This window comes from Thermothelomyces thermophilus, chromosome 1, assembly GCF_000226095.1.
Source record: "Thermothelomyces thermophilus ATCC 42464 chromosome 1, complete sequence".
Taxonomy (NCBI): Eukaryota; Fungi; Ascomycota; class Sordariomycetes; order Sordariales; family Chaetomiaceae; genus Thermothelomyces; species Thermothelomyces thermophilus.
The window spans coordinates 4,710,063-4,733,358 of record NC_016472.1 but is presented as its reverse complement, the minus strand read 5'-3'; the positions used below and the strand labels follow the sequence as shown (position 1 = coordinate 4,733,358).

The 23,296-nt window shown below is 55.8% G+C and overlaps 9 protein-coding genes across 9 annotated transcripts; 7 read left to right on the top strand and 2 right to left on the bottom strand.

Moving 5' to 3' along the window:
* Nucleotides 1-95: 95 nt before the first annotated feature.
* MYCTH_43419 (uncharacterized protein) lies at nucleotides 96-740 on the top strand (the record flags this gene model as incomplete). The annotated part of the gene is made up of 1 exon (XM_003659445.1): nucleotides 96-740. A coding segment is annotated over one exon (645 nt), but the record flags the coding sequence as incomplete, so codon positions are not given.
* A 2,051-nt stretch (nucleotides 741-2,791) lies between these two features.
* MYCTH_2296610 (uncharacterized protein) lies at nucleotides 2,792-6,057 on the top strand. Its single transcript, XM_003659444.1, has 5 exons — nucleotides 2,792-3,044; nucleotides 3,132-3,226; nucleotides 3,295-3,412; nucleotides 3,490-3,588; nucleotides 3,646-6,057. Exons 1-5 carry the CDS (start codon nucleotides 2,871-2,873, stop codon nucleotides 5,680-5,682), a joined length of 2,523 nt encoding a protein of 840 aa, XP_003659492.1. The 5' UTR covers nucleotides 2,792-2,870; the 3' UTR covers nucleotides 5,683-6,057.
* A 2,779-nt stretch (nucleotides 6,058-8,836) lies between these two features.
* MYCTH_2115094 (uncharacterized protein) lies at nucleotides 8,837-10,659 on the top strand (the record flags this gene model as incomplete). Its single annotated transcript, XM_003659443.1, has 3 exons — nucleotides 8,837-9,005; nucleotides 9,173-9,201; nucleotides 9,271-10,659. 3 exons carry the CDS (start codon nucleotides 8,837-8,839, stop codon nucleotides 10,657-10,659), a joined length of 1,587 nt encoding a protein of 528 aa, XP_003659491.1.
* A 1,047-nt stretch (nucleotides 10,660-11,706) lies between these two features.
* Nucleotides 11,707-12,374, top strand: MYCTH_63536 (uncharacterized protein). Its single transcript, XM_003659442.1, has 2 exons — nucleotides 11,707-11,869; nucleotides 11,920-12,374. Exons 1-2 carry the CDS (start codon nucleotides 11,814-11,816, stop codon nucleotides 12,287-12,289), a joined length of 426 nt encoding a protein of 141 aa, XP_003659490.1. The 5' UTR covers nucleotides 11,707-11,813; the 3' UTR covers nucleotides 12,290-12,374.
* A 1,073-nt stretch (nucleotides 12,375-13,447) lies between these two features.
* On the top strand, nucleotides 13,448-16,169 carry MYCTH_99556 (uncharacterized protein; the record flags this gene model as incomplete). Its single annotated transcript, XM_003659441.1, has 4 exons — nucleotides 13,448-14,370; nucleotides 14,430-14,508; nucleotides 14,566-14,995; nucleotides 15,043-16,169. The coding sequence occupies 4 exons, from the start codon at nucleotides 13,448-13,450 to the stop codon at nucleotides 16,167-16,169; spliced, it is 2,559 nt and encodes an 852-aa protein (XP_003659489.1).
* A 310-nt stretch (nucleotides 16,170-16,479) lies between these two features.
* Nucleotides 16,480-17,235, bottom strand: MYCTH_45081 (uncharacterized protein; the record flags this gene model as incomplete). The annotated part of the gene is made up of 1 exon (XM_003659440.1): nucleotides 16,480-17,235. One exon carries the CDS (start codon nucleotides 17,233-17,235, stop codon nucleotides 16,480-16,482), a length of 756 nt encoding a protein of 251 aa, XP_003659488.1.
* Nucleotides 17,236-18,235: 1,000 nt separating this feature from the next.
* MYCTH_2296602 (uncharacterized protein) lies at nucleotides 18,236-19,612 on the top strand. The gene has a single exon (XM_003659439.1). It carries the CDS (start codon nucleotides 18,298-18,300, stop codon nucleotides 19,486-19,488), a length of 1,191 nt encoding a protein of 396 aa, XP_003659487.1. The 5' UTR covers nucleotides 18,236-18,297; the 3' UTR covers nucleotides 19,489-19,612.
* On the bottom strand, nucleotides 19,612-20,583 carry MYCTH_2296601 (uncharacterized protein). Its single transcript, XM_003659438.1, has 2 exons — nucleotides 20,424-20,583; nucleotides 19,612-20,355 (listed from the first exon to the last, which is right to left on the bottom strand). Exons 1-2 carry the CDS (start codon nucleotides 20,488-20,490, stop codon nucleotides 19,736-19,738), a joined length of 687 nt encoding a protein of 228 aa, XP_003659486.1. The 5' UTR covers nucleotides 20,491-20,583; the 3' UTR covers nucleotides 19,612-19,735.
* Nucleotides 20,584-20,732: 149 nt separating this feature from the next.
* MYCTH_2296599 (uncharacterized protein) lies at nucleotides 20,733-23,072 on the top strand. The gene is made up of 2 exons (XM_003659437.1): nucleotides 20,733-21,119; nucleotides 21,175-23,072. Exons 1-2 carry the CDS (start codon nucleotides 20,840-20,842, stop codon nucleotides 22,986-22,988), a joined length of 2,094 nt encoding a protein of 697 aa, XP_003659485.1. The 5' UTR covers nucleotides 20,733-20,839; the 3' UTR covers nucleotides 22,989-23,072.
* The last annotated feature ends 224 nt before the right edge of the window (nucleotides 23,073-23,296 follow it).

Sequence of the window (23,296 nt, the reverse complement as noted above, 5' to 3'; positions counted from 1 at the left end):
CACCAGTTGTTGGCCAGAAATGGACCTCCCGGTTTATTAAGCGCCATAGATACTTTAAGCAGTAGCAAAGGAAGCTTAACGCCAATCGCCAGAAGGCTGAACAGCCTGCAGTTGTTGCCGAATACTTTGACAAGCTGTTGGATGTCCTTGGTGATAAGGGGGTCGACCCTGAAGATATCTGGAACATAGATGAGACTGGATTTCGTATTAGGATAGGGAAGGACCAACTGATCGTTACCAAACGCAAGCGGGCATACTATTTTGGCATTACAGAGAACCGGGAGTTAGCTACAGCTATTGAAGCTATATCTGCGGGTAGGAGGGTGATACCTGCTTTCATCATCTTAGCCGGCCAAGTCCATATATCGCAATGGTACGAGCAACCCGAATTGGACCCTGAGATGGCGATCATTACATCGGCAAGCGGTTACTCGAATGATGAGATTAGCCTCGAGTGGCTACGGCACTTTGAAGAGCATTCTCGACGAGGGATGGTTAGGAAGTACCGGCTCTTGATCTTTGACGGCCACGGCTCACATTTTACTTGGGAGTTCGTCAAGTATTGCGAAGATCATGATATTATTCCATTCGGCCTGCCACCACATCTTACACATCTAATCCAGCCGCTCGACGTTATTGTTTTCCAGCCATTGAAGCACTACCATGCGAAGGAGCTTGATATCTTGATCCGCGACGGCCTGATCAATATCACGAAGATCGAGTTCCTTATTGTCATCTAGCAAGCCCGTAAGCAAGCCTTCAAGGAAGCCACCATCCGAGCCGTATTCAAGAAAACAGGGATCTGGCCATTCTAGCCATCTATTGTCTTACAGGTTATTTAAGAACGTCAAGCAGTTCGGACGCCCTCGCCACCAGCCAACGCAGTTCTCAACAGCTCTCCTTTCACTACCCCTATTACGCTCCGACAGATGCATAAGGTAGCCGACAAGCTAGCTACTATCGCAGGAGACATCGACCACCTTCAACAGTTTATCAAAGGTTCGCTTGCTACAGCTACTAAGCTTGTCCAAGTCAAACGTGACCTCCAAAGGACAAAGATGGCCGAGGACATCGCCAACCGCCGAAGACTTCAAAAGAACCGGCCACTACAGTTAGGGGGGGTCCTGACAGTAGCTTAGGCACGTCGAATAGTCAAGGTCAGGGAGGATGACGAGCTTGCAAAGGCTAGGCGGCTAGTCTAGGCTGCTGAACAGCGGGCCCATAACAAGATCAAACGCGTATACGCAGATGCGGCCAAGGAAGCCCGTAAATGGAGGTTGACTGGCCGGCTGGGCCCTGCAGAGGTTGTGGAAGAAGTGGGTAAGATACGGCTATTGAAGAGGGTGTAGATAGTTGATATCAAAAAAGTGGCCGTTTGGGTGATCTGGCTGTATGACTGTCCACCACCAACCTGCCTGGCGGTTCGTTGGCTGGGCCGAAGAAAAGCGGGGCAGGTGGGGGGGTGCCACGAGTACCTCCTACACCTATGGCAAGCCGCAAACCCAAGCAGGGGGGACCACGACCCTCACCCGGCCCGCGCAGGGGCCCGAGGACGGGAAAGCTGAGAGCACCGCCCACCGACTCTTGGCATGCGCTTAGACCCCATCTGGATGCAACAACTTACGAGGCCGCCAAACATGGAAGCTAAGCAAAGTAATCCGTACAGAAGTCAGTGTTCGGTCGTTGAATCCCAGGCAGGGTGGCACATTTTTTGTGATCCTGCTGCGTTCAAGTCGCAGGTGGCTCAACTTAAGGTTCTCCCTATACCCCAGTTGGTGCCTGCTCGGGCAGGCCACAGCATCCTATATTGCAAAGACTTTGAACGATTGTCTAAGTTTCACTACGGAGAACGGACTAGACCCCACCTCAGCATGATCTTGAAACGTTTCCTGTATCTTGAATGCCCAAGCCTTGGATTCCTACGCCTCATGCGTCGCGGAACTTGCCGCAGCAAGAGGAGGAAAGGAAATAAATGAAATAAATACAACAGAAGTCCTCCGTACATACAACCATGGCCATGGCAGGTATGACGGCTCCCGATATTGTCCTTCCGAAAAATGAAGCAGAGCCTTAACTAAACTATCATCGCAAGCTGTCCATGGCTATGCCTTAGTTATAAGGAAGGTTGGTATTCGAGTCACATAGACAGATGTAGAAGGATCTCCTACAAGTTGATTCTTTTGTCCTATACATACTTGCATATCGAGCGGACTGGTTGCACTACTGAATACTCTTTCTATTATATATATATATATAATGTATGGACAAGTACCTATGTATGGCTGAATGTACCTGATGTACGCACAGGTAGGCGAAACAGGGACAACTTAAATATGAACTCGAGTGGTGTGCTCAAGCCCGAACTCAGTGCAGTCCTACCATCAGCCAGTGCAGACGCCGGTGATGGCCCGGAATTGGCTGTCATTTCGCGAGAAGAGTTTCTGGTGCTCGAACGGTCCATCAAGGTTGAAGGTTTCATCAAATGGGGGCAAGGCAGGATATTTGCAACAAACGAGGCGCTAGAGAGTACCGAATTGTCGACGCGGGGTCCGTCGCGTCTTGACAAGCCCGCGCCGCGACTTGAATCGTGAACTTGGCTTGGCAAAAGCCTCGACGCATCATTGCTCCAGATTCCTTCACCAGAGCCTGGCTCCGGTACAACCTTGCAGTCAACCCTTCTTTAACCATCTTCACAGGACATATTCCTTCTAAGCCAACCAAGCTTTGCAATGAGGGCCTCCTACTGTGGCCGAATTTTGCCTGCTACCGAGCTTTGAGAAACCGTCATACCCACTGCACTGTTGTGCGCAGAATCCGTCGCATTCGCCAACCCTGCGGGACGACATCGCGCCTTGAACACGGGGAGCAAGATGCCGACAGGCCGCAAGCGCTCCTCGCAGGAGCTCAGTACCGACGATGCCCAGGACCCGGCGCAGCCGTCGATGTTGCATCGCCTCAGAAATATGTGGCAATTTGCCAACTTGTACCAGTTCATCGTGCTCTTCGGACAAGCTCTCAAGTTAGACGACAACCTCGACATCGAAGTGCGCAGCCCTACCCCGATGTGTTGCTGCATCACCTCGTTTGGTGGAAAGGAGCGTTTGCTGATGAGCGACTTGGTTTGACTCTAGGATCTGGAGGCAGAATGCCTTAAACCAGGGTCCATGGCACTCCAGGAGATTGGCCTCGGCCTTCTCAAGTTCCTCTCCTCGCACCGCGGCTTAACGTACGTATTATCCGGACACCCGATTGGATTTCTTTCGTATTCCTGCCCACAGTTGCTCACTCGGACAGCCACGAGTTGTTTGACGAATATACAAGGAGACAATTTCTCAGCAAGGCGCCGGAGAAGAACCCGTTCGGTACCGCAGAGGAACCCGCCAAGTTTGCGCAGTTCGACGTCTTTACCAAGGTCTGCTCTCCCGACTGCCGTATCCGCCAGCCAATCCACCGGCCTAGCGTTTGAACAACAAGCTGACGACGGAACAGATTCGCGTGTTACAGCAGATGACGCAGCTGATCATGATGAACCCGGAACGGTTGCGAGAGAGGACCGAAGAACAGAAAGACACAGAGCAGACATCATGGGTGCGTCAGAATAGGCTCCGAACCGGCACGTATAGCCGTTGTTCTAACTTTTTGCAGCGCATCGAACCCTATGGATGGGACCGTCACGACCGCACCTACTTTGTCCTCGACGACAACCGTTTGTACCGCCTGACTGATGCGCCACCGCCGCCTCCGAAGCCGAAGAAGAACACCAAAAAATTCAGAGCTGCGCAACGGTCCAGCAAGAGGCGTCGCGTCGCAACCGGAGCGGCAAGCGATGCTGATGCGCACGACGATGCTTGCGAATCGAATGATGCGGCGGAACCAGAAGATGATGGTCTTGGAGGCATGAAGTGGGAGTGTATCGCTGTCACCCTCGGCGAAGTCCGCGAGTTCCTGTCGACCATCCAGAAGTCCAAGGATGCCAACGAGAAGATCCTATACAATCAGATTCAAAATCATCTGGTGCCCATCCTCGAGAAGCAAGAAGAGTCGAGGAAACGGAAACAGCTTCAGCGGGAGAAGGAACTTCTGAACCTGCAGAAGCTGGCTTTCGCGAAGAGGTCTAGCCGGATTGCTAGCAGAATGGAACAGCAAAGGATGGAGGAGCGGGCTCGTGAAGAGGAGCGGAAGAGGCTCGAGGAGGAAGCGGCCAGAAGGAAGCAAGAGGAGCAGCGGTTGAAGATGGAACGTGAGAGAGAACGTCGGATGATGTCGAGAGAACGGCGTCTCAGGGAACGGGAGGCGCGCCGCAGGCTGCATGAGGAGGAACTTGCTCAACTGTCAGAGGGCAGCAGGGGGGGAAGCAATGCCTCCGCCCGCATGTCAGAGCGACGGCGATTAGCCGAGATTGAGAGGAACAAGAAGGCCTTGCAGGAGCTAGAGGAGGAGGAGGAAGACTGGATCTTCGATTGCGTCTGTGGGGTTTACGGCAAGGTCGATGACGGGACGCACAGCGTCGCATGTGAGAAATGCAACATTTGGCAGCATAGCAAATGCCTGGGCATCAGCGAGGAGGAAGCGGAAAAGGAGGATTTCCACTTCATATGCAGCTCCTGCCGCCGGCGTCAGGAAGCAGCGGACGATTCGCGCCCTCGGATGATCAAAATCAAAGTCAACAACCACCAGCAGGCGTCGAATACCCTTACCGGCCAACAACCGGTGGTAGAGGGCACAGCAGCCCCTCAACAACAACCCCAAGGACAGTCAGTTGCTGAACTCGACGCACGGCAACAACCAAACGCCGCTGATAGTTCGGAACCATTACCGACAAACCAAGGCCGCAGCGTCCAGGAGACCCCGGCGGTTCAACCAGCGCAATCGAGCGCTTCCAATCCACAACAGCAAGAAACAAGCGGTGATGCGACGAACAACTGCGTACCCGGACGAGAGACCATTCAAGGACCACCAACGAGCCAGAGGAACAGCCCTTTCTCGTCACCACATCCGAGTCTTTTGCCCTCCGGCGGCCAGTCGACCCAACGCAGCCTTGACGAATCCACTCGCGGCACTCTCACACTTCTCCCGTCTGGCGATGACGGCAAGGCGGGATTGGTTGCTAAATCGGCCGAAGTGACCGCGCCTCCTTCAACGCTGCCCGGAAGCGGGAGTGGCGCCTCGCCATCAAAGCGACGAGACAGTCCCCCTTCTCCTCCAACAAAGACATCTTCGACTGTTTCCGCCGCTCCGAGCGGGCTAGCCCCTCCGCTTTCTGCGGAGAATATTGGCAGCGTGGCATCTTCGTCCTCGATGACTTTGCCACCACATCTTACCCCGGCGCCGTCGCACGATGTTAGATCTGATCATGCCGCCTCCAGCTCCTCGCCACTGCCGCCTTCTAGCGGTGGCTTGTCTCCCACGAAGCATTCGCCGCCTGCGCCCAGACGCCCGCAGCAGCACGTCAACGGGGGCGCCAGCAGCGCCGCGAGTCCCATGGTTGGGGGATCCCACCCGCCTTCAACCGTGTTCCCGCCCGTGGCGTCCCTGTCGCCGTCCCCGCGGCAACAGATACTGACGCCTCCGGTCAAACCTGCAGAACCCGTCAGGGTCCCGCCTCCACAGGTGACCAAGGGCGTGCAGCCGCCTAAGCTTGCCCCGGTCAGCTCTCCGCAATCGGATGCTCAGTCGAGTTGATGCATGGTGGCTGGAACCTATGGCTGGGTTGAACGCGATGGCGGGAGAACATCAAGGTTTTTGATATGCATATCGGATTGTTGGCGGGCATGGATGAGCAGGGCATGTACTGTTGTGTCATACAGGTTTGAGAATCATGGCTTGGAATTGGGACATACGTGCGCCTGGCAAGGCGTGGCACCGGTACTTACGGGCATTAATTAAGCATGTTTAGAAGATAGACTGGCGGGCAGCCTCCACAGAGCATTCTAACACCAGGAGAATGAGCCCGGCGGAACCTGTGAAGCCGATCACTACCACCTTCTGTGCCCAGCGTCAACTCGCGACATCCATTCTACTAAAAAGACTGTCGTCAGGTACCTGAAAAACCGCCCTCAACTTGTTGTCGGAGGTTCAGATCGGGCCCAACAGCTCCCAGCCTGCCTGCGTGTTTTGAATGATATGCAAATTATCGAAAGGCAGGCTCCAAAATGTCAACACCGCGAAAGTCGAACGTACCACACGACGGTCTTCCCACGAAGTTTCTAGTGGGCTATCTGCCAGTTTTCTGTCGCTCTCGGTCAGGTCGCCTAGGTAATTGATGCCGGCACTTGCTACGGGGCGCAAGGAGGCGGAGGCGGTGTCGGCGGTCTAAGTAGCCCGCTGAGGAGGATATGACAAGTGAGATATCACCTTCTCCTAGCCGCGTCACGCTCTCTCGGGTACGATAGGCTGCACGAACGGATGGTCTGAGCTTTTGAGTCTAGCACATGGCCGAGCGCCCATGGAAGAAGATGCGAACGAGAAACATTCTGCAGCGCGCGGAACGAGCGGGAGAAACCGCGATTGGCCCCCGGCGGTTGGCCGGGAGATCGCAGGATTTCAACGCGAGGCGCTCCAGGCACGCTGCAACGGCAGACAGACCGCCAGGTGAGCGGCATCGTCGTCACCTGCCTTGGTACCGACCACCATAGAGGGCGAGAGCAACCAACCGGCCCAGTGGGCAAGAGGTAACCCACGGCATCTTCGGGGGCACCTGCCGAGCGACCACTACCCACCCCTTCAGCCAGAGAAGCACAGCCGTGCCCTTTTTTCTCCTTCAAATCCGCGGGGTAAAGACTGGGATCCCTTGGTTGCTAAGAATTCCTTTCCTAGCAAACACACTCCCAAAGCAGCAAGCGCAGCCTTGGGGGCAAGCCGCTCAGCCGCAAGGGAGGAAAATAGAAGCCGCAGGGACCGCAGTCCAGATCTCGTACCCTTGGCCCCGGATGTCCAGATGCGCAACTGCAACTTGCAGAGAACCACGAGCGACGGCTCCATTGGCCGACCCTTCGGAACCAGGATCCGCCTTTCTGTACGACTGATGTTCAAACAGTCGCAGACTAATGCGGCCACCCGTATTGGCTTGCAGGGGAGATAGCGAACCAGAGGTAAACCCCAGCCAACCCTGCATGCACACGCGGTTTGGGCAGGGAGAGCACCATGTATGTACAGTACTAGTATGTACTGGTTAGGGAGGGGAATGGCAGTCAACCGGATATCCGCCCAAGATGCTACAAGCGAAACCTTGAGAGGGAGGTTGCTCCCTGCTTTTTGGCGGTGGACGTCTCTCTGTCCCAAACCTACCAACCTGTGTGCTTCGCTTCCCGCCCTGTCGGCCTTGGGTACAGGGCGGGAAGGCGAATAGAAGCAATGCTGGCCACCTACGCCGTCAGAAGGCCTCCTGGGGCTTGCTTGTCAAAGAAGAAGAGCGCAGCCACTCGGCGCGTGCCGGAGTTTTAGCAATGGGCCAAGAACAGGCCGCAACCAAGATCCCGTTTCCGGGTGATGCCCGGCCACATTCCAGCGAGCCTCGGGTACCTCGCGCACACAATCATCAGCCCTGCATTGCTCCCGTGGCCCTGTGCAACCGGAGGAGCAACGCAACGAGTCCTCGTTGCCCTTCGAGGATTGGTGGTTCGGCTCGCTGCGTGAACATGTGGAGAACCAGTCCAAAAGAGACCGGCACAGAAGCCGTGAAAGTGTCATTTGCGCGCTGTTTGCTGCAGAAGGCGGCTCATTTTTGGGTGCTGGCCGGGGTTCAGGAAAGCCTCTCATCCCTACTAAGATGGCGGCTTGCTACCTCCAGTCACCGTAAGGCCTCGTGCGGCAGCCCCAGGTCTCCTGAGCCGACCGAACATGGATGGATTGCCAACAGGCGGTGCAGAGTGGGTTCCGGGACCTGCCATCCAGATTCCCTTTGCACTGCTGACCCGGCCGGCTTCCGAATGCGTCAAGCCACCGGGCCTGCACACCAGATCGCAACTACATTGCCCACTAAAGAAGGTCTGGGATAAAGAGAATACAAATACAAGGCCCGCCCCCCTTCCCTTTTCCCCCCAGGGCCTTCATGGTACTCTGCCCCGAGACAAAGCCCACTTGCCGCACTCATTGAGGCAGCAGAGAGGAGAGAGCACATCAACCGGATGCCGCTCCAGCGTCCCGGACCCTGTCATCGAAGGACGCAGGACAAAGAAAAAAGAAGCTTCACCGTTGCCTCTCTGGAAAGGCAGCATCTGTTCCGCGAAGAGCTGGCCTGCATAGCAAAAGGCCCACTAGGGTAATCAAGAGAAAACGACACTGCTCGCTGGAGGGCGCGAGGAGGGAACAGAAGTGTCCCAGAAGACTTGGTCCGCATCGCAAGAGCTGCTCGACGTCCCCGCTGCAACTTGCGGACCAATTTTGTTGAAAAGGGTGCGTATCGTCCATCATATTCTGCGCGTCTCTGGCCGCCATCTCCCCCAACCCCTAGCCAGCGCCCCCTGACGCAGTTACGTGCACAGTCCTCCTCATCCAGGCATTCCCGTCCGGCTCTCCAGGCGAAGCACCGCTGCAAAAGCTGGCCTTGCCGGCCCTCTTCGGACTTTCTGCACCAGATTTTGTTCCCACTTGACAGCTCCTTCACAGTCCGGAGCCGCCACTTCGTTTTCGGGAGCAGAGCCACCTGCTCATCTTGAAAGGCCAAGCTCGATGCTACAACACCCCGTCAGCAACCGCAGTAGCCCATCTTGAAAGGTATTTGGGCAGCAAGGAAGCCCCAGACAAGCCCTATTACCCCCCGTGTCCGAGCCACCAACATCGTCTCCTCATCGCTTCGCCTGGGTCACCTCGGAGACGCCACACAGCGAAACCCATCATGGATCGCCATACACCGCCATCCCCGGCGCCGACCAAAGCCGAACCACTCCCGACCGGCTTCCACGAGCTGATCCAGCATAATGCCTCCGCGTCTTACCCTTGCGGAATGATCCATGCCGAGTCTATCCAGGCGCACTCGCAACCAGCTTCGAGATACGGAACGCCGGGTCCGCACCCACTGCCGCACCACCCGCAGGCAGGGGACTCACCAATGGATGACCAACAATGCGGAGGTGCTAGTGAGCTTGTAGGTAAACAATCGCAGGTCGGACGGGCCCCGGCTGCTAACGTGTTCAATATCAGGGGTATCACCAGCAGGTACTATACCCGCAAGATGACAGCCCTTATGGGCCCCTTCCAGAGGTGAGTCTCCAGGTGCCGTTTTGAGCACGCGGCCAAACGTGCTAACGCCGAGGTGTCGAGCCTACTCAGCCGTACGGCACTCCGGCAACCTCGCCGCCAACGCCGTCGCGGGGGTCGGACGTGGCGAGCGGTCGGAGCAACGTTCGGGGAGAGGCTAGCGCGAAGATACTGGGTCCCCGGAGCACGCGCATCGAAAAGTCGACGCCGAAGAGGAAGAAGGAGCGCGCCAGGCCGCTCAAGAACATGCCAGTGCTGGACAAGCCCATGAGCGAGCTGACCAAGGGCTCGTCGATCCCGATTGCCGACATCGAGGCGTACGTGAACCGGCCAGCCGAGGTCCGGCGGCAGGAGGTCGAGACGGGGAAGAATCCCGGCAGGGTCAAGCGGCCGATGAACGCCTTCATGCTGTACCGGAAGGCGTACCAACAACGCGCCAAGGAGTGGGCATCGCAGCACAACCACCAGGTCGTGTCTCGGGTGTGCGGTCTGAGCTGGCCGTTAGAGCCGGAGCACGTCCGGCAGCAGTTCAAGTTCTGGGCCGACACGGAGCGCGACAACCACCAGAAAGCCCACCCCAACTACAAGTTCACCCCAGCCAAGCCGCACAAGCCGCCGCCCAAGTTCGATGCCGAGTATGGCGAGCAGAGCGACGGTTCCGACCTGGAGGACTATGACTGGGCTGGCGTGGCGGACCAGGGGATACGGTCAGCAACCCACACGCCCGGCGCCGACAGCGACTACATCCCGACCCGCTCCGTCTACGCGGCAGCCCACCCGCATCCGAACCAGTTCGCGGGGACGCACCCGCTGAGCATGCTGCGCCACACTCGGTCGACCGGACTCGGCTTCGACCCCGGGAAGCCGTTGCCGGGCATGTACGACGGCCTGCAAGCGCAGTACTATGAGACGCACATGCGCAACCAGCACCACCAGCAGCGCCACCAGCAGCCCGGTGCCGGCGATGAGGTCTTGATGCACAGGACCCCATCCCCGAGCCTCGCTTTCCAGCAGCCGACAGCCGCCGGCCTGCATCCATACTACGACCTCGACCAGTACCAACAAAAGATCGAATCGCAAGTGGCCCAGGCCCAAGCCCAGGCCCAGTCGCAGTCGCAGCCCCATCAACACCAGCAGCAGCACCATGCCCACCACCAGTTCGAGCATCGCATAGACCCGTCGCTGCTGTCACAGGAGGGTTCCATCTTTGACGCAGGCAGTTTCAACGGCCTCCCGAGCATGTTCGGCGGTAGCCTGGGCGCGGCGACTCAGCAGACCTGGCAGGCGACGCAGCTGGCGTCAGCTACCGAGGCCGACGGCCAGTTCTCCAACGCCTTTATGGGTCTCGCGGAGCCGCTGTCTCTCGAGCAGCAGACCCAGTTCCTGGGAGGTGAATGGCAGGTCGAGCCCCTGCCAGACGCTGCGCACTTGGACACCAGTTGGGTAGATCAGAAGGACTGAGCTTGTCATGTCCGGGGCCAAGAAAGGAGGATGAAACCTTCCCGAGGGTGAGCGAGAGATGGCGAAAGGGGGGGAAGAGAGAGGGAAAGGAGAAGGGGAAGTCGAAGTGCGCAACCCCTGGAGCAAGAGCGGCGGCAAAGAAGAGGGAGTGAGCTGAAAGGAACGGGAACGAAGAACAACAGTACAGAAAGAAAAGCGGAAAGCATCAACCAGGCGCTAGCATTTTAGATGTCTCATCCCGACGGTCCATGGGTATCGGCGTTGGCGTTGGGTAGGAGAAGAACATAGACGTCCGGGGGATTTGGGGGACGGGAGTCTCGGTGTGATTCAGCGGGTTCTGAATAATGAGCATTTCTTTGTTTTCGGATGGGGGGAGAGATTGTGGAGGGCTTTCGAGTGAAATAATGATAAAAAAGAAACTCCTGGCCTACTTTTCGCGTCCTATCTTAGACAGTACTACTGCCCGGACAACATGGCTTATCAAGCTGCCTGTGCCTGTGCTTGTGCTTGAGCTGATTGATGTGCTGCAGCTCTCCTTGCCTTTGGCGTGTGTGCCTCGAGGCTCTCATGACAACACCTTTGTGCGAGCTCCTTGCATTTGGCCGTTCCTTTAGCTAGGTACCAGGTGGATTTAAGGACCTTAGAGCCAAGCAAGGCTGACAAAAAAAAAAAAAACTCCTTTTGAAACCACCAAGCCCGGTGCGAGCCTGTAAGTGCTTCGAAAGTTGGTGCCAATCCGTCTTCCCGTCGAGTTGAGAAATGGCCAGGAACAGCAAGTTAGAGGAAGTGGGACTATGTATTGCTTAGATACATTTATGCATCTATTTGATATGTATCAATTGAGTTTGGACTACCTGGAGATTACAGGCGCCTACCCCATAATGTTTACAACTAACTACCAGGTAGATGCATGCATGGGCGCAGCTAATTTGTATGGATAGGTACATACACACCTCTCCTTACAGGCGTAATGGAGGTACCTAGGTAGTGCTTGCAACTCGCCTTGTCGCTGATATCAGCTTCAACAATCCGTAACCAAACCATCGCACGACCCACATCAGCTCCAAGCTCCTTCGAGGTCTTGTAGGCTCTCGTCATCAGGAGCCTCGACCCGTCTCAACCACGTCGAGACGAATCATCGAGCGCTGCACAAAATGACGCTCCTTTCCAGATCAATCACCGTCCTTGGCGGTCTTCTGCTTGCACACGCGTAAGGAGACCCGCCTTAGCTAGCGAAACCGCTTTCTGACCAGTTCCAAGCTGCTACTCCGCGCGAGAACATACTGCTCTGCAATCTCTACGGGTTGCTACCACTGCCACAGTAACTTCGTCTGCGGCCTCTCTTCCGGTTGACATCAAACTCGAAACGATCATTTCAACCTTTATTATTCTTCTCGGGCTGGTCCTAGGCACGCGCCCGCTGCGACCGATCGAGTGGCGCGTCTGGGCCGGGAAGATTGAGCGTGAAGGCGAAGAAGGCTTTACAGACAATGCTGGAGCGGTAGAAAAGGACTATATGGGAAATCCGTTCAGTGTCCTGGAGTCTCGTCCCAACTTCGTGGACATCCGGAAGCAACGCAGGGAGTTTACCGACTGGATTCAGAAAGGAGGTGCTCAGCAAGAGCAGTGATAGCCTGGAATCCGCGAAATACAACCTGTCTCTTCTTCTCTCCCTTTTTTTGGTTGCTAACATAAATATTTCCGGGCTGCCTCCCAACAATGACCCCAGTTCTCGTGCCGAATCCGCTTCTCTTGCCAGTCGGGGTTTGCAGCAGGAGACAGCAGGTCAGATATGTCGGGCGCTCCTTCCAACTGCCGTGCGCGACGCGTTCGTAGCAGTCATAGAACTTCAAAGGCTGCTTGCTTCCCGGTTTCCTTTCCATCATTTTACCATAACAAGTCAACAATCGGAGGAGCTCCCCTCTATGACCCTCCAACCTTGATGTGCCTCGCAGCTCCTCGAAGATTCTTCTGGGTCCAGGTCCGCTGCCTGCCGCTCGGGACCTCCAAGAGAATACATACCGCTGTAATCTATTCCGCCTCGTGGACTGTTATGAGACAACGTTGGTGGGTCAGAACGCTGGAAGGCATGTATATGAATGGGTATTTTCCAGGCTAACGCTTCGCAGCCTCTCAAGTTTGTCGACCCTCGCTGAGTGTGTGTTCGACGCGGACTGCAACCATGGCAACCAATGGAAGTACTCGCAGTGTCTACTCGACCGCGTCTCATTTGCTGTCCCCTCGGAGTCTTGACTCGTCCTCATCCCCCGCTCCATCCCGCTCACAGTCGGTTACATCATCGCGGCTGGGAACGCCACTCCCGTCTCTTAACCACCCACGCTCTTCCGGCTACGGGCCTACTCATCACACAAATAGAGCTTTATCCGGATTTGCTCCGGTATCTGATTACCAATCACTTCAAAGTAGGGCGTCCAGATCCAACAACGGTACTGGCCGTCATCTTACTATTCCTCGCCGCTCGAGCCCTCCCGAGAATCAATTCGCGTCTGTAAGCCATTGGTACCGGGGCCAGGAAGCCTCACTCGACCAGTCCAACCTAAGAAGGACCTTAAATCTGTCCCCTCCAACCGTCCTACCGAACACGGTACCAGCGGAAGTCAGGTCACAACCTCCAAGACGATGGCCATCATATCGTCACGCCTGCCCGTCACATGTGCCACCCCTTAACACGTCAGGGAGACATAAACACCCTGACATACGCTTCGACTATGCAGTTGACCAACAGGACAGGAACGGCGATCGCCAAGATACCCTCAACGAGGTCATCATGGCGATTGACGTGGACAAGGACGGCAGGGTTGGATGTGCTTACTATATCGCGATGGACCAAACCCTGGTACTCGAGGAAGACGTCTCCATGGGAGGAGTTGCAACTGTCGACACGCTTCTGCTTCAGGTCCAGCCGACATCCATCATCATACCAAACAGGGCACCTGGTGACCTGATCGAATTCCTTGAGCGTGATGCACACCGGTTTGACAACAACGAGAACTGGTTTGGTGGGCAAGGAGCGTATGTTCTACGGTACATATCATCTGCACAGTTCGACTACGAGGCTGGAAAGGAAGCGCTGGCTAAGGCCGATCCCAGGCCGGCAAAGCCTGACCCTATTGCAATCTTAGCGGTAGGAGAAGAGCCCGTGCAATCTCTCGGCTCCGCCGCCCATAACAAACTCATGCGTGTCGGAGAGAAGATCAGCTTTGAGAGCTACCTGTCTGTCGGTTGCGCAGGAGCAGTTCTTACCGACCTTGAGCGGCGAAGAAGAGCCGAAGGCCTATCTTCAGACGAGGAAGAGGACATGGCGTTCTTATTTTGTGTAAAAGACATCAGGATGAACACAGCCACAGACACTCTACTCGTGAGCGGTGACTCCCTGGTCTCCCTACAAATCCTGCAGTCAGAATTGCACCCCAACGTGCAAGCCCGGTTCTCAAACAGTTCCGAGCCCAAAGCGAAAGAGGCGCTCTCAGTCACAGGCCTTCTCCAAGCCCTTGCTTCCAGCGCCCAAGGCAAAAGGAGGCTCCGTCAGATAATCCTTCGGCCAACTACTGATATCAGACTGATCCAGGAGCGACACAGGAGCATTGAAGTTCTACTCCGCCCAGAAAACCAGGAAATTGCGAAGAATATGCGGATGCTTCTCAGAAAGGTGAAGAACGCCAAAACTTTGCTTCTCCATGTAAAGAAGGGGTGGATCGAATACGCGGCCAATTATCCATCCGTGTTGGGGAATGGAAAGCGTTGCTGAGGTTCGCTATGGTGTCCACCCAGTTGAAGCGGGCTGTCCACGCGTTGAAAGGGGTTTCCGAAGTCGACGTTTTCGATAAGGTGAGCATCTCATAGGCGACAGACTTGACAGCTCCGCCAGGTCACTAACGTAGACAGATACGCAACGAAGTTGATGTTAACCGCTTCTTGTATCTCGGCGACATTATCATGCGAACTATCGACTTTCGGCTATCCAAGGAGTCTGGCCATGCAGAGATTCACGCGGGAGCAAGCGAATACCTCGACGGGTTGAGACGAGAATTCGCAAATGTTTGCCATATACTTCCCGAACTGAAGGATTCCGTCGTCCGGGAGACTCCCAGAGAGGCGGCAAGGTTCATCCGTCATTGCACAGTCATGCCGCAAATAGGGTTTCTGGTCGCCACGGAGCTCGACCCCGAGACAGGTGAAGGCGCCTACCATGGCCAAAACGACCCCGACAGTGAGTGGGTGATGTGTTTCGTTAGCGAAGACATGGGGTATTACAAGAATCGACTCATGCTGGACCTTGACTCCCAATACGGGGACCTCCTCTCCCGCATCGCGGGTAAGTTGGCGTCTGCTGTTTCGGATAGATCTAACGTGCATGGGCAGACGAGGAAATCGAGGTGATGATGGCCCTAGCAACTGAAGTTATGGAGCATGAGGGGGCGATCCTCCACGCGTCTGACCTCTTCGCAGAACTCGACAGTATGCTCGCACTCGCCTTGGCCGCAGAAAAGTATAATTGGACGGCTCCTACAATGACGACTTCGAATGTGATAGACATCACCGGCGGCCGTCACCCACTCCAGGAACTTCTAGTGCCATCGTACATCCCCAACGACACTACGGTGGCCGGAGGCTGTGGCACTGGCGGGATAGCAATCAACGGTGGCAGAATGGAACTAGCCCCTTCCATGCTCATCTTGACGGGCCCAAACAACTCAGGCAAGAGTGTGTACATGAGGCAGGTCGCCCTCATTGTGTACTTGGCACATACTGGCAGCTACGTTCCGGCAACCTGTGCCACAATCGGGGTGACAGACCGCATCCTTACCCGCATTGCTACGAGGGAGACGGTTGTTGATGACGAAAGTGCCTTCTTGGTCGACCTGAAACAGGCTGCGTTCTCGATGAATTTTGCAACCCGCCGGAGCCTGTTGTTAATCGATGAGTTTGGGAAAGGCACCACCGCGGAGAGCGGCTCCGCTCTCTTAGCAGCATATCTTACCTACTTTCTGGACCTCGGCACGGAAAGCCCCAAGGTTCTTGCTGGTACTCATTTCCACGAAGTGTTCGACAACGAGTTCCTCCGCTCAGGAAAGAATATCGCCTTTGCGCACATGGATGCCCGCCTCGACCCGGAAGCCGAGGACTTAGAGGAGCAAATAACGTTCCTTTACCGGTTAGTGCCCGGCCGAGGTCCATCGAGCCTAGGAGTAATGTGCGCGGCAGTGAGTGATGTACCGAGCAACATCATTAGGAGGGCTGAAGCCCTCGTAGCACTGCAGAACGAGAATGAGAGCCTGCTAGAAGTTTGTTCTGGGTTATCCGAGGAAGACAGGTTGGAGCTGAAACAAGCGGAGCTCATCGCAAGAAATTTCTTGGAGTTGCAATTTCAAGGCCTGGGCCACGGAGAAGACGGCGGTGCTTCCATCCGAGAGCTGTTACAGGCCATATTAGCACCAAAAGAAGAGGGTACATCAAACATGATGGCGACGAATTGCGACAGGTTTTAAGCGCGAGGGGTATACATTCCATCAATTGCCGACATCCTGCTGCTTCAGTATAATACACATTATTAGCAAACATGGCCCTGCACAAGCCAGGTATGATTCCTAACCATGATGTAGCCAGAACAAAAAAACCGTTCACCGTAACCATCGACGGAGGGTATCAATATGAAAATCATGAAAACCGCCACCACTTCGTACACAGCCGCCATCTTCTCCCAAGGACACGGAACAAGCCGCGGCCTCCTCATGATGCATGTACGTTCACAGCCCATTAATCCTTTTGGAGTACCATACCTCCTCGCCAGTGCTCCTGCTACGCCAACGCTAATACGGAAATAGCCAGGGGCAACCCGAGAAGCGTGACCAAGGGCTTGACAGCCGACACCGCGGACTTCATGGTTGCGAAAGGGTTGGAATCAAAAGGGTTAGAACCAGAGCTTCCGGACTGGGACGACTCTGACGATGACGTGGTCGAGCTCTGAGCGGCGGGCGCTTCTACGGTAGATGATGGCGCGGCGACCCCATCGGTAGGAGCGGATGTGACTGACGTCGGCTGTTCGGCGCCCCTGTGTGTGGCCGAGGTGCTGGGCCGTGCATCTTCTTCCGACGTCGCCGTCGTGGTCGTTGAGGTCGACGAGGAGGACGAGGCCTCTGGCGACTCAGTGGTGCTCGGCTTGGTCGTCGTCCTCGACGCCTCCGCCATTGTGGTCTTCATGGTGGTAGGGGAGGGCAGTTTGTCGATGTAGCTGCTGGCTAGGCTTTCAGCAGCCTCGAGCTTGGACTCGGGAATGTCTCGGTGGCGGTCCTCGCAGCCTTCTTCGACCGGGTCCAGGAAGGCGTCCTCGAAATTGACGAGGTCGCTCTTGCAGTTGAAGAACAGGCACGAGATGACCGAGTCGAGCAGGAGCCCCCTTGCTTCCTTGCAAACGCATCTTGCGCTGTCTGGCTCACAGCCGGACGAGGAGATGCAGTTCTCGACACAGGGTGTGAAGTCGAAGGCTGCCTGGGCTTGGGAGGACAGCAGCACTGTGCCGAGCACAGCAAGCCGGAGGTAGCTGGCGAGAACCATGGTTGACCACGGCAGGGGAACGAGGATGTCGCAAGACGAGGGAGAAGGCCTGCCCGCCCAAGTTTGAGGAGAGGTATGTACACACAAGCGCCCGGGCTTAGACTGTTGTACAGAGGGTCCTGGAGCGGTCACCCGAGAGAGAGAGAGAGGGATGGAAGGAGAGACGGGAGAGACGCGATGAGCGGCATGTCCAGGACACTGTTTTCTTTTTAAAGAGACGGGCGCAGATTATTCCTAAACTAGCCTCGAGAGATCCCTCGGTTCCAAGGCGGAACCTTCCCACTTCAACGGCACTGGGAATGCCGGCAATCACCAACTTTACCTCGTCATTTGACAAGAGGTCACTCATTATTGCTAGGCTGAAACATCACGGACAGGGGTGAGGGATGGGTCAAGCCAAAAACACCAGGTCCTTTAATCAGACATCGTGAGCATTGGCCAATGGGCATCCCGGGTCACCACCACCCTCTGCAGTAGCTACCACCAAGATTTAGCGTAGCACCGTCGAAAAAGGTTGGAAGGTGCGGGTGCAGATGCCAACCACATGTAGTGTAAAATTAGTACCTGAAGGCGTCCGAGTCCTACATGCTGCAGCAGGTACGGAGTAGTTCCGTTCACTTGCGAGCGCTACACCAACATATGTACGGATTACACGCCGCCACGCTCTCGAACTTCAGGATGCCATTCCGGTATTGCATATTTGCAGCGAGGGTTTGAGAGGTTGACTGCAAGTTCGAATAATGTATGTATGTACTGCAAGCTCGAGGTGCGGTATGTTGTAGGTAGTATAGTTACGGTCTCCGTGGTGATAATAGGCTACCTGGATGCGGCCACCTTGGTTCGGAACATCGGCACGGTTAGCATGCAATGGCGGGATGCGGATACTGCGTAATATCAAGATCTCAGACCCACCCCATGCCAGCCCACCAAGGTTTTGCGGGGAAAATCGTTATCGATAAGATCCCACTGTCTTCCGATAACGCCCAAATTTCGATTTGGCCATTGAACCTGGCTCATTCCTCACCAATTGCCTGCCTCTATATCTCGGTCGACATTCGCGCGATGGCACCGACAAAACCAAAGAAGAAGTCGCAGTCGGACAGAGCGAGGGATCGAGCTCGAGTAAAGCCAGCAGCTGCACGAGGCGCAAATGTTAACCCGAGGGACCTCCTCGCCCAAGCGACCGCCCACCTTGAAGCAGGCGACCCCCAAACCGCAGCGAAGATAGCGCTCGCCGCTTATGAGCATGTTGGAGAAGGCGGAAGGCTTGCTGGAGCCGTCTTGTCCATCCTCGGTCAGATCCATGTCGAACTGGGAGAAGTTGACACCGCCCGTGCCTTCTTCGCTGCTGCCGTCAAGGTTGACGAGGACGGCTCCCTCCCAGAAGACGTTGGCGGCGGAGCCGAGAAATTCTTATGGTTAGCACAGCTTAGCGAGGAGGGCGGGCAAGACAGTGTTTCGTGGTATGAGCGCGGGGCTGCCGTCTTGCGTGCCCAGATCCAGACACTCACCGAGTCGCTCGAATCACGACCCCTGACACGCGACACGCAAGAGGCGGTCATAGCAGAAAAGCGGAAGCGCCTTGCCGAGACGCTGTGCGCCGTGGCGGAGGTTTACATGACGGACCTCAGCTGGGAGGAGGACGCCGAACAGCGATGCGAGGCTCTCGTTACGGAAGCGACCATGCTCGCCCCCGAGTCCGCCGAGACGTGGCAGACCGTCGCCAACGTTCGGATCTCCCAGACCAGGACCGAGGAGGCGCGGGAGGCCTTGAAGCGAAGTTTGGGGCTGTGGAGCGATCTTGCGCCGGAAGATCCTGCCGTACCACCGTTTCCTACACGAGTCAGTCTTGTTAGGTTGCTGATCGAGGTTGGAATGGAGAAGGAGGCGATTGATGTCACGGAGCGCTTGATAGCCGAAGACGACCGGAGCGTCGAGGTTCTGTACCTCGGCGGGTACGCCCGGTACATCTCCGGGGAGAACCTGAAGACCCAGGGACAGCCTTCAGATGCCGAGACCTGGAAAGCCTTCTGGCGATCATCCAGGAAGTGGCTCGCTCAGTGCCTCAAGGTCTTTAAGCAGGAGGAGTACGAGGACGAAAGGTTAGGGGAGCATGCGCAGGAGCTTCTTGAGTCCATAAAAGGCGAACTTGGCGAGGCTGCCGAGAACGGAGAGGATGAAGACGAATGGGAGGATACCGACGACGAAGAGTGGGAGGGTATTGATGACGACGAGGACACGGAAATGCAGTGACGAGCCCATGTTTTTTTCTTTCTCGCAAGCGGGAATCTCCACACGGTATTGATAGACGGTTGTATGTCAGACATTTCCACGGCATACTAGCAGGCGTTCCGTACGGAACATTGTCGGCTGGCGATCCAGAGGCACCTGCGGACTCATATGGACAGTTGGTTGGGGAGTTTTGCGGCATCTCTCGTTGTTAGCGATTCTTGGAAAGCGGTGACTGTGCGAGCATCCATTCCCAGCGAGGGTAGCAGATTTAACTACCGCCAACTTTGAGCTTCTGTACATCCTCTGTTGGCACCCCGTCCTCATCGCCATCCTCCTGGCCAGCAGTGGCAAGACCCCTTTCCCACAATTGCTTCCCTGTGAGCTTTACCGGCTCCTTAATTTTTGCCTTCTTCATTTCGGCCGCCCTCTCCTCCTCCTCCCTGAGTCGTGCCTCCTCCATCTCCTTCAGGAACTGCTCCCGCCATTTCAAGAATGTCTCGCGGTTCACGGGGGTGCCATGGAACTTCTTGTTCTCCTCTCGTTCGGCGGCGAGGATCGCTTCTTCATGCGCCTTGGCAGCGGCCTGTTTTCGGTCCTCCACCAATTTTTCGGCAGCTTCCTTCACCGCGGAGACTAGAGTAAAGACCATTGCCATGCCCAGGTTCTCCTCGATCGTGGCTTCCAGCCCGCTTAGCAGCTGATCTTTGTCCTCGGCGATATTCAGGTATTGGTGAGGGGTAGAGTTCTGAGGTGCGGCTAGCTCCAGGAGAGGAGCTTTGTCCGGATATTCTTCCGGGTACCGCACGGTAAGGAGCATGACCGGCGGATCTCCTTCATCGTCTGGAATGTCAAGCTTTATGGTAATCCGATACTCGGTCTCCGATATGTCTGCGGAGCAGAAGAAACCCATCAGCCCCTCCTCGGCACTCTGCACCGTTGACACAGGCCGTTCCCACCTGTTATTTCGTCAGGGAAGATGGAGTTTAGAACTTCCCGTTCCTCAATTTGCTCCTCGCGCCCCATCTTGAGCTTTATGTGGGGTAGCAAGGAGGTGAGGTTGCCGAATCCAAAAAAGAATTATTACAGGCGTAGGGTAGGCAGTCTTGGAAGACGGAAGTCGTGCCTTTCCAAACAGGGCCGACGGAGGGGCAGTGAGCCAAGCGTTTGGGACTTTTGGTGGGGTCCACGAGATCCCGGCTCCTGCACCAAACCATATCTGACCGCCTGGCAGAACAGGGGTCGGCCCCAGAAAAAAAATAATCAGAGAAACGACCTGAGCTGTGGTGCAGAGTTTCTGTCTCTTGAATAAAGCGACAATTTCGTGCCCGTGGATTTGCGCCGCCGGCTGCATATCTCCAACGTCCTTCCCGCCATGGCGTCCAAACACTCAACGTCTGCTGCCTCGACAAAACGGAAGGCAGCCTCGGGTGATAAGCATAGTGACGGAAGCAACCGCGCCAAAAAGGCGAAGACGGCCACTGGTCCCAAGCATCAGAAGTTTGACAATGAGGAGGAGGCGGCCTTGGACAGCGATGGCAGCGGGTTCTCGGACTCTGTAGACGGGGGCGCCGAACAGGCGGACGCTCGACGCGACCGGGTCCCGGCGAAACGAAAAGAAAACGGGCGGAACAAGGGCCACCCGGCTGAACGAGGTTGGCTTCTTCCCAATTGACCCCCCGCAAGATCTCTGCTCTAACCCCCTCCCAGCCCAGACGTCCCGTGAGGCCCACGCAAGACAGAAACAACTGGCACAAGAGCGCAAGGCCGCGAAGCCATTGGCTGACGAGGTGTACCGGACGAAGCAGCTGTGGGAGAAACTGCGTCGGAAGTCGCATGTGCCCAAGCAAGAGCGCCAACAGCTCGTGGACGAGCTGTACGGCATCATCACCGGGCGCATCAAGGACTTTGTGCTGAAGCATGACGCTGTTCGAGCCGTCCAAACCGCCATCAAGTACTCGACCCCAACCCAGCGGAAGCAGATCGCCAAGGAGCTCCAGGGCACGTATGCCCAGCTTGCCGAAAGCAGATACGCCAAGTTCCTCATTGGAAAACTGCTCGTTCAGAACGATGACGAGATCCGAGACATGATCATCCCCGAGTTCTACGGCAAGGTGCGGAAGCTCATCAACCACCCGGAAGCTTCCTGGATCCTGGATGACATCTACCGCGGGGTGGCTACCAAGGAGCAGAAGGCCCAAATGCTGCGGGAATGGTATGGACCCGAGTTTGCCTTGTTCAAGGCCGGCAAGGATGCAGAGGTCACTGCAGATCTCAGCAAGATCCTTGCCGATGAGCCTAGCAAGCGAGGCCCGGTTATGAAGTACCTGTTCGACATGACGAACACCCTGGTTCAGAAAAAGATGACCGGCTTCACCATGCTCCATGATGCCATGCTGCAATATTTCCTCAATCTCAAACCAGAGAGCGAAGAACTCAAGGAGTTCGTGGAGATCGTCAAGGAGGATGATAACGGCGACCTGCTGAAGAACATGGCTTTCACCAAGTCGGGGGCCCGCCTTGTGTGCTTGCTCTTGGCCCACGGAACCGCCAAGGACCGCAAACAGATCATCAAGACATACAAGGACACGTTCCAGCTCATGTGCGGCGATCCTCACGGTCACATGATCCTGCTGGCGGCGTACGATGTCATCGACGATACCGTGTTGACTTCCAAGACGATCTTCCCAGAGATCCTGGGCAGGAACGAGGAAAAGAACATTGAAAACATTATCTTCCTCGCTAACGACCTCAATGCTCGCATCACGGTCTGCTACCTCTTCGAGGGGCAATCCAAGTCACTATTTCCCGCCAGCCACGCCTACGACCTGGAGCTTCTAGGCGAGATCCACGAGATCCGCAAGAGGACAAGCAAGAAGGATCCCGAGGTTCGGCGCAAGGAATTGGTGGCGGCCATGTCTCCCCCCCTGCTGGCGGCAGTCGCGACCTCGCCCGCCGACCTCGTTGCCACGTCCTTTGGATGTCAATTCGTGGCCGATGTCCTATTATCAGCAATTGGCGATAAGAAAGCTGCTCTAGAGGCCGTGGCTTCGACCGCGACGGGCGACCCATCGCCGACACAGCCAGAGGATGGCGACCCCCTATACCCTTCCCCACCTCACATCTCGCTGACAACGCACGGTGGCAAGATGTTCAAGACCTTGATCGCCGGCGGCAGGTTTGACAAGGCGGCCGGTGTCGTCAAACGGGTTGATCCGCCACTCAACTTTGCCGATATCCTCTACCCCATAATCAAGGAACACATTTTGCAGTGGGCAACTGGACCTAGCTCCTTTACTGTGTTGGGGTTACTAGAGGCACCCGACTTCTCTTCTAAGAAGGAGCTCTTAAAGATTCTCCGTTCGAACAAGAAGACGCTCGAGGAAGCGGCTGCTGGGGAAACGGCTGACAAGGCTGAAACGAGTAATGGGAAGAAATCGAAATCGAAAGCCAAGGGGCAGCAGCAGGATAAGGGCAAGTCTGGTGGAAATCAGGGAGCAAAGCTGATTCTCGAAAAGTTATAACGGGGCATGTGGCGGGCTCACTTGGCGACAGGGGCGCAGGACGGAGATGTGGGATGGATCACATCTGACAGTCTGAGACTTGATCTGATGTTCTTGGTCTCGTTAGGCTAGAAGGAAGGGGAAGTACCGAGACCGAGATTGGAAGAATTGACCGTCGGTTTGCTCCATCAGCTCTCTTTGAGATTCTTTCTTACTATATGCGTGTACATGGAAACCAGTGTCTGCTCAGGCTGCGAGTTCAAGATGACAACAGACTCGCATGGATTGGAAAAGGGGGGGAAGACGATAGATAGAAGGCACAACAGGAA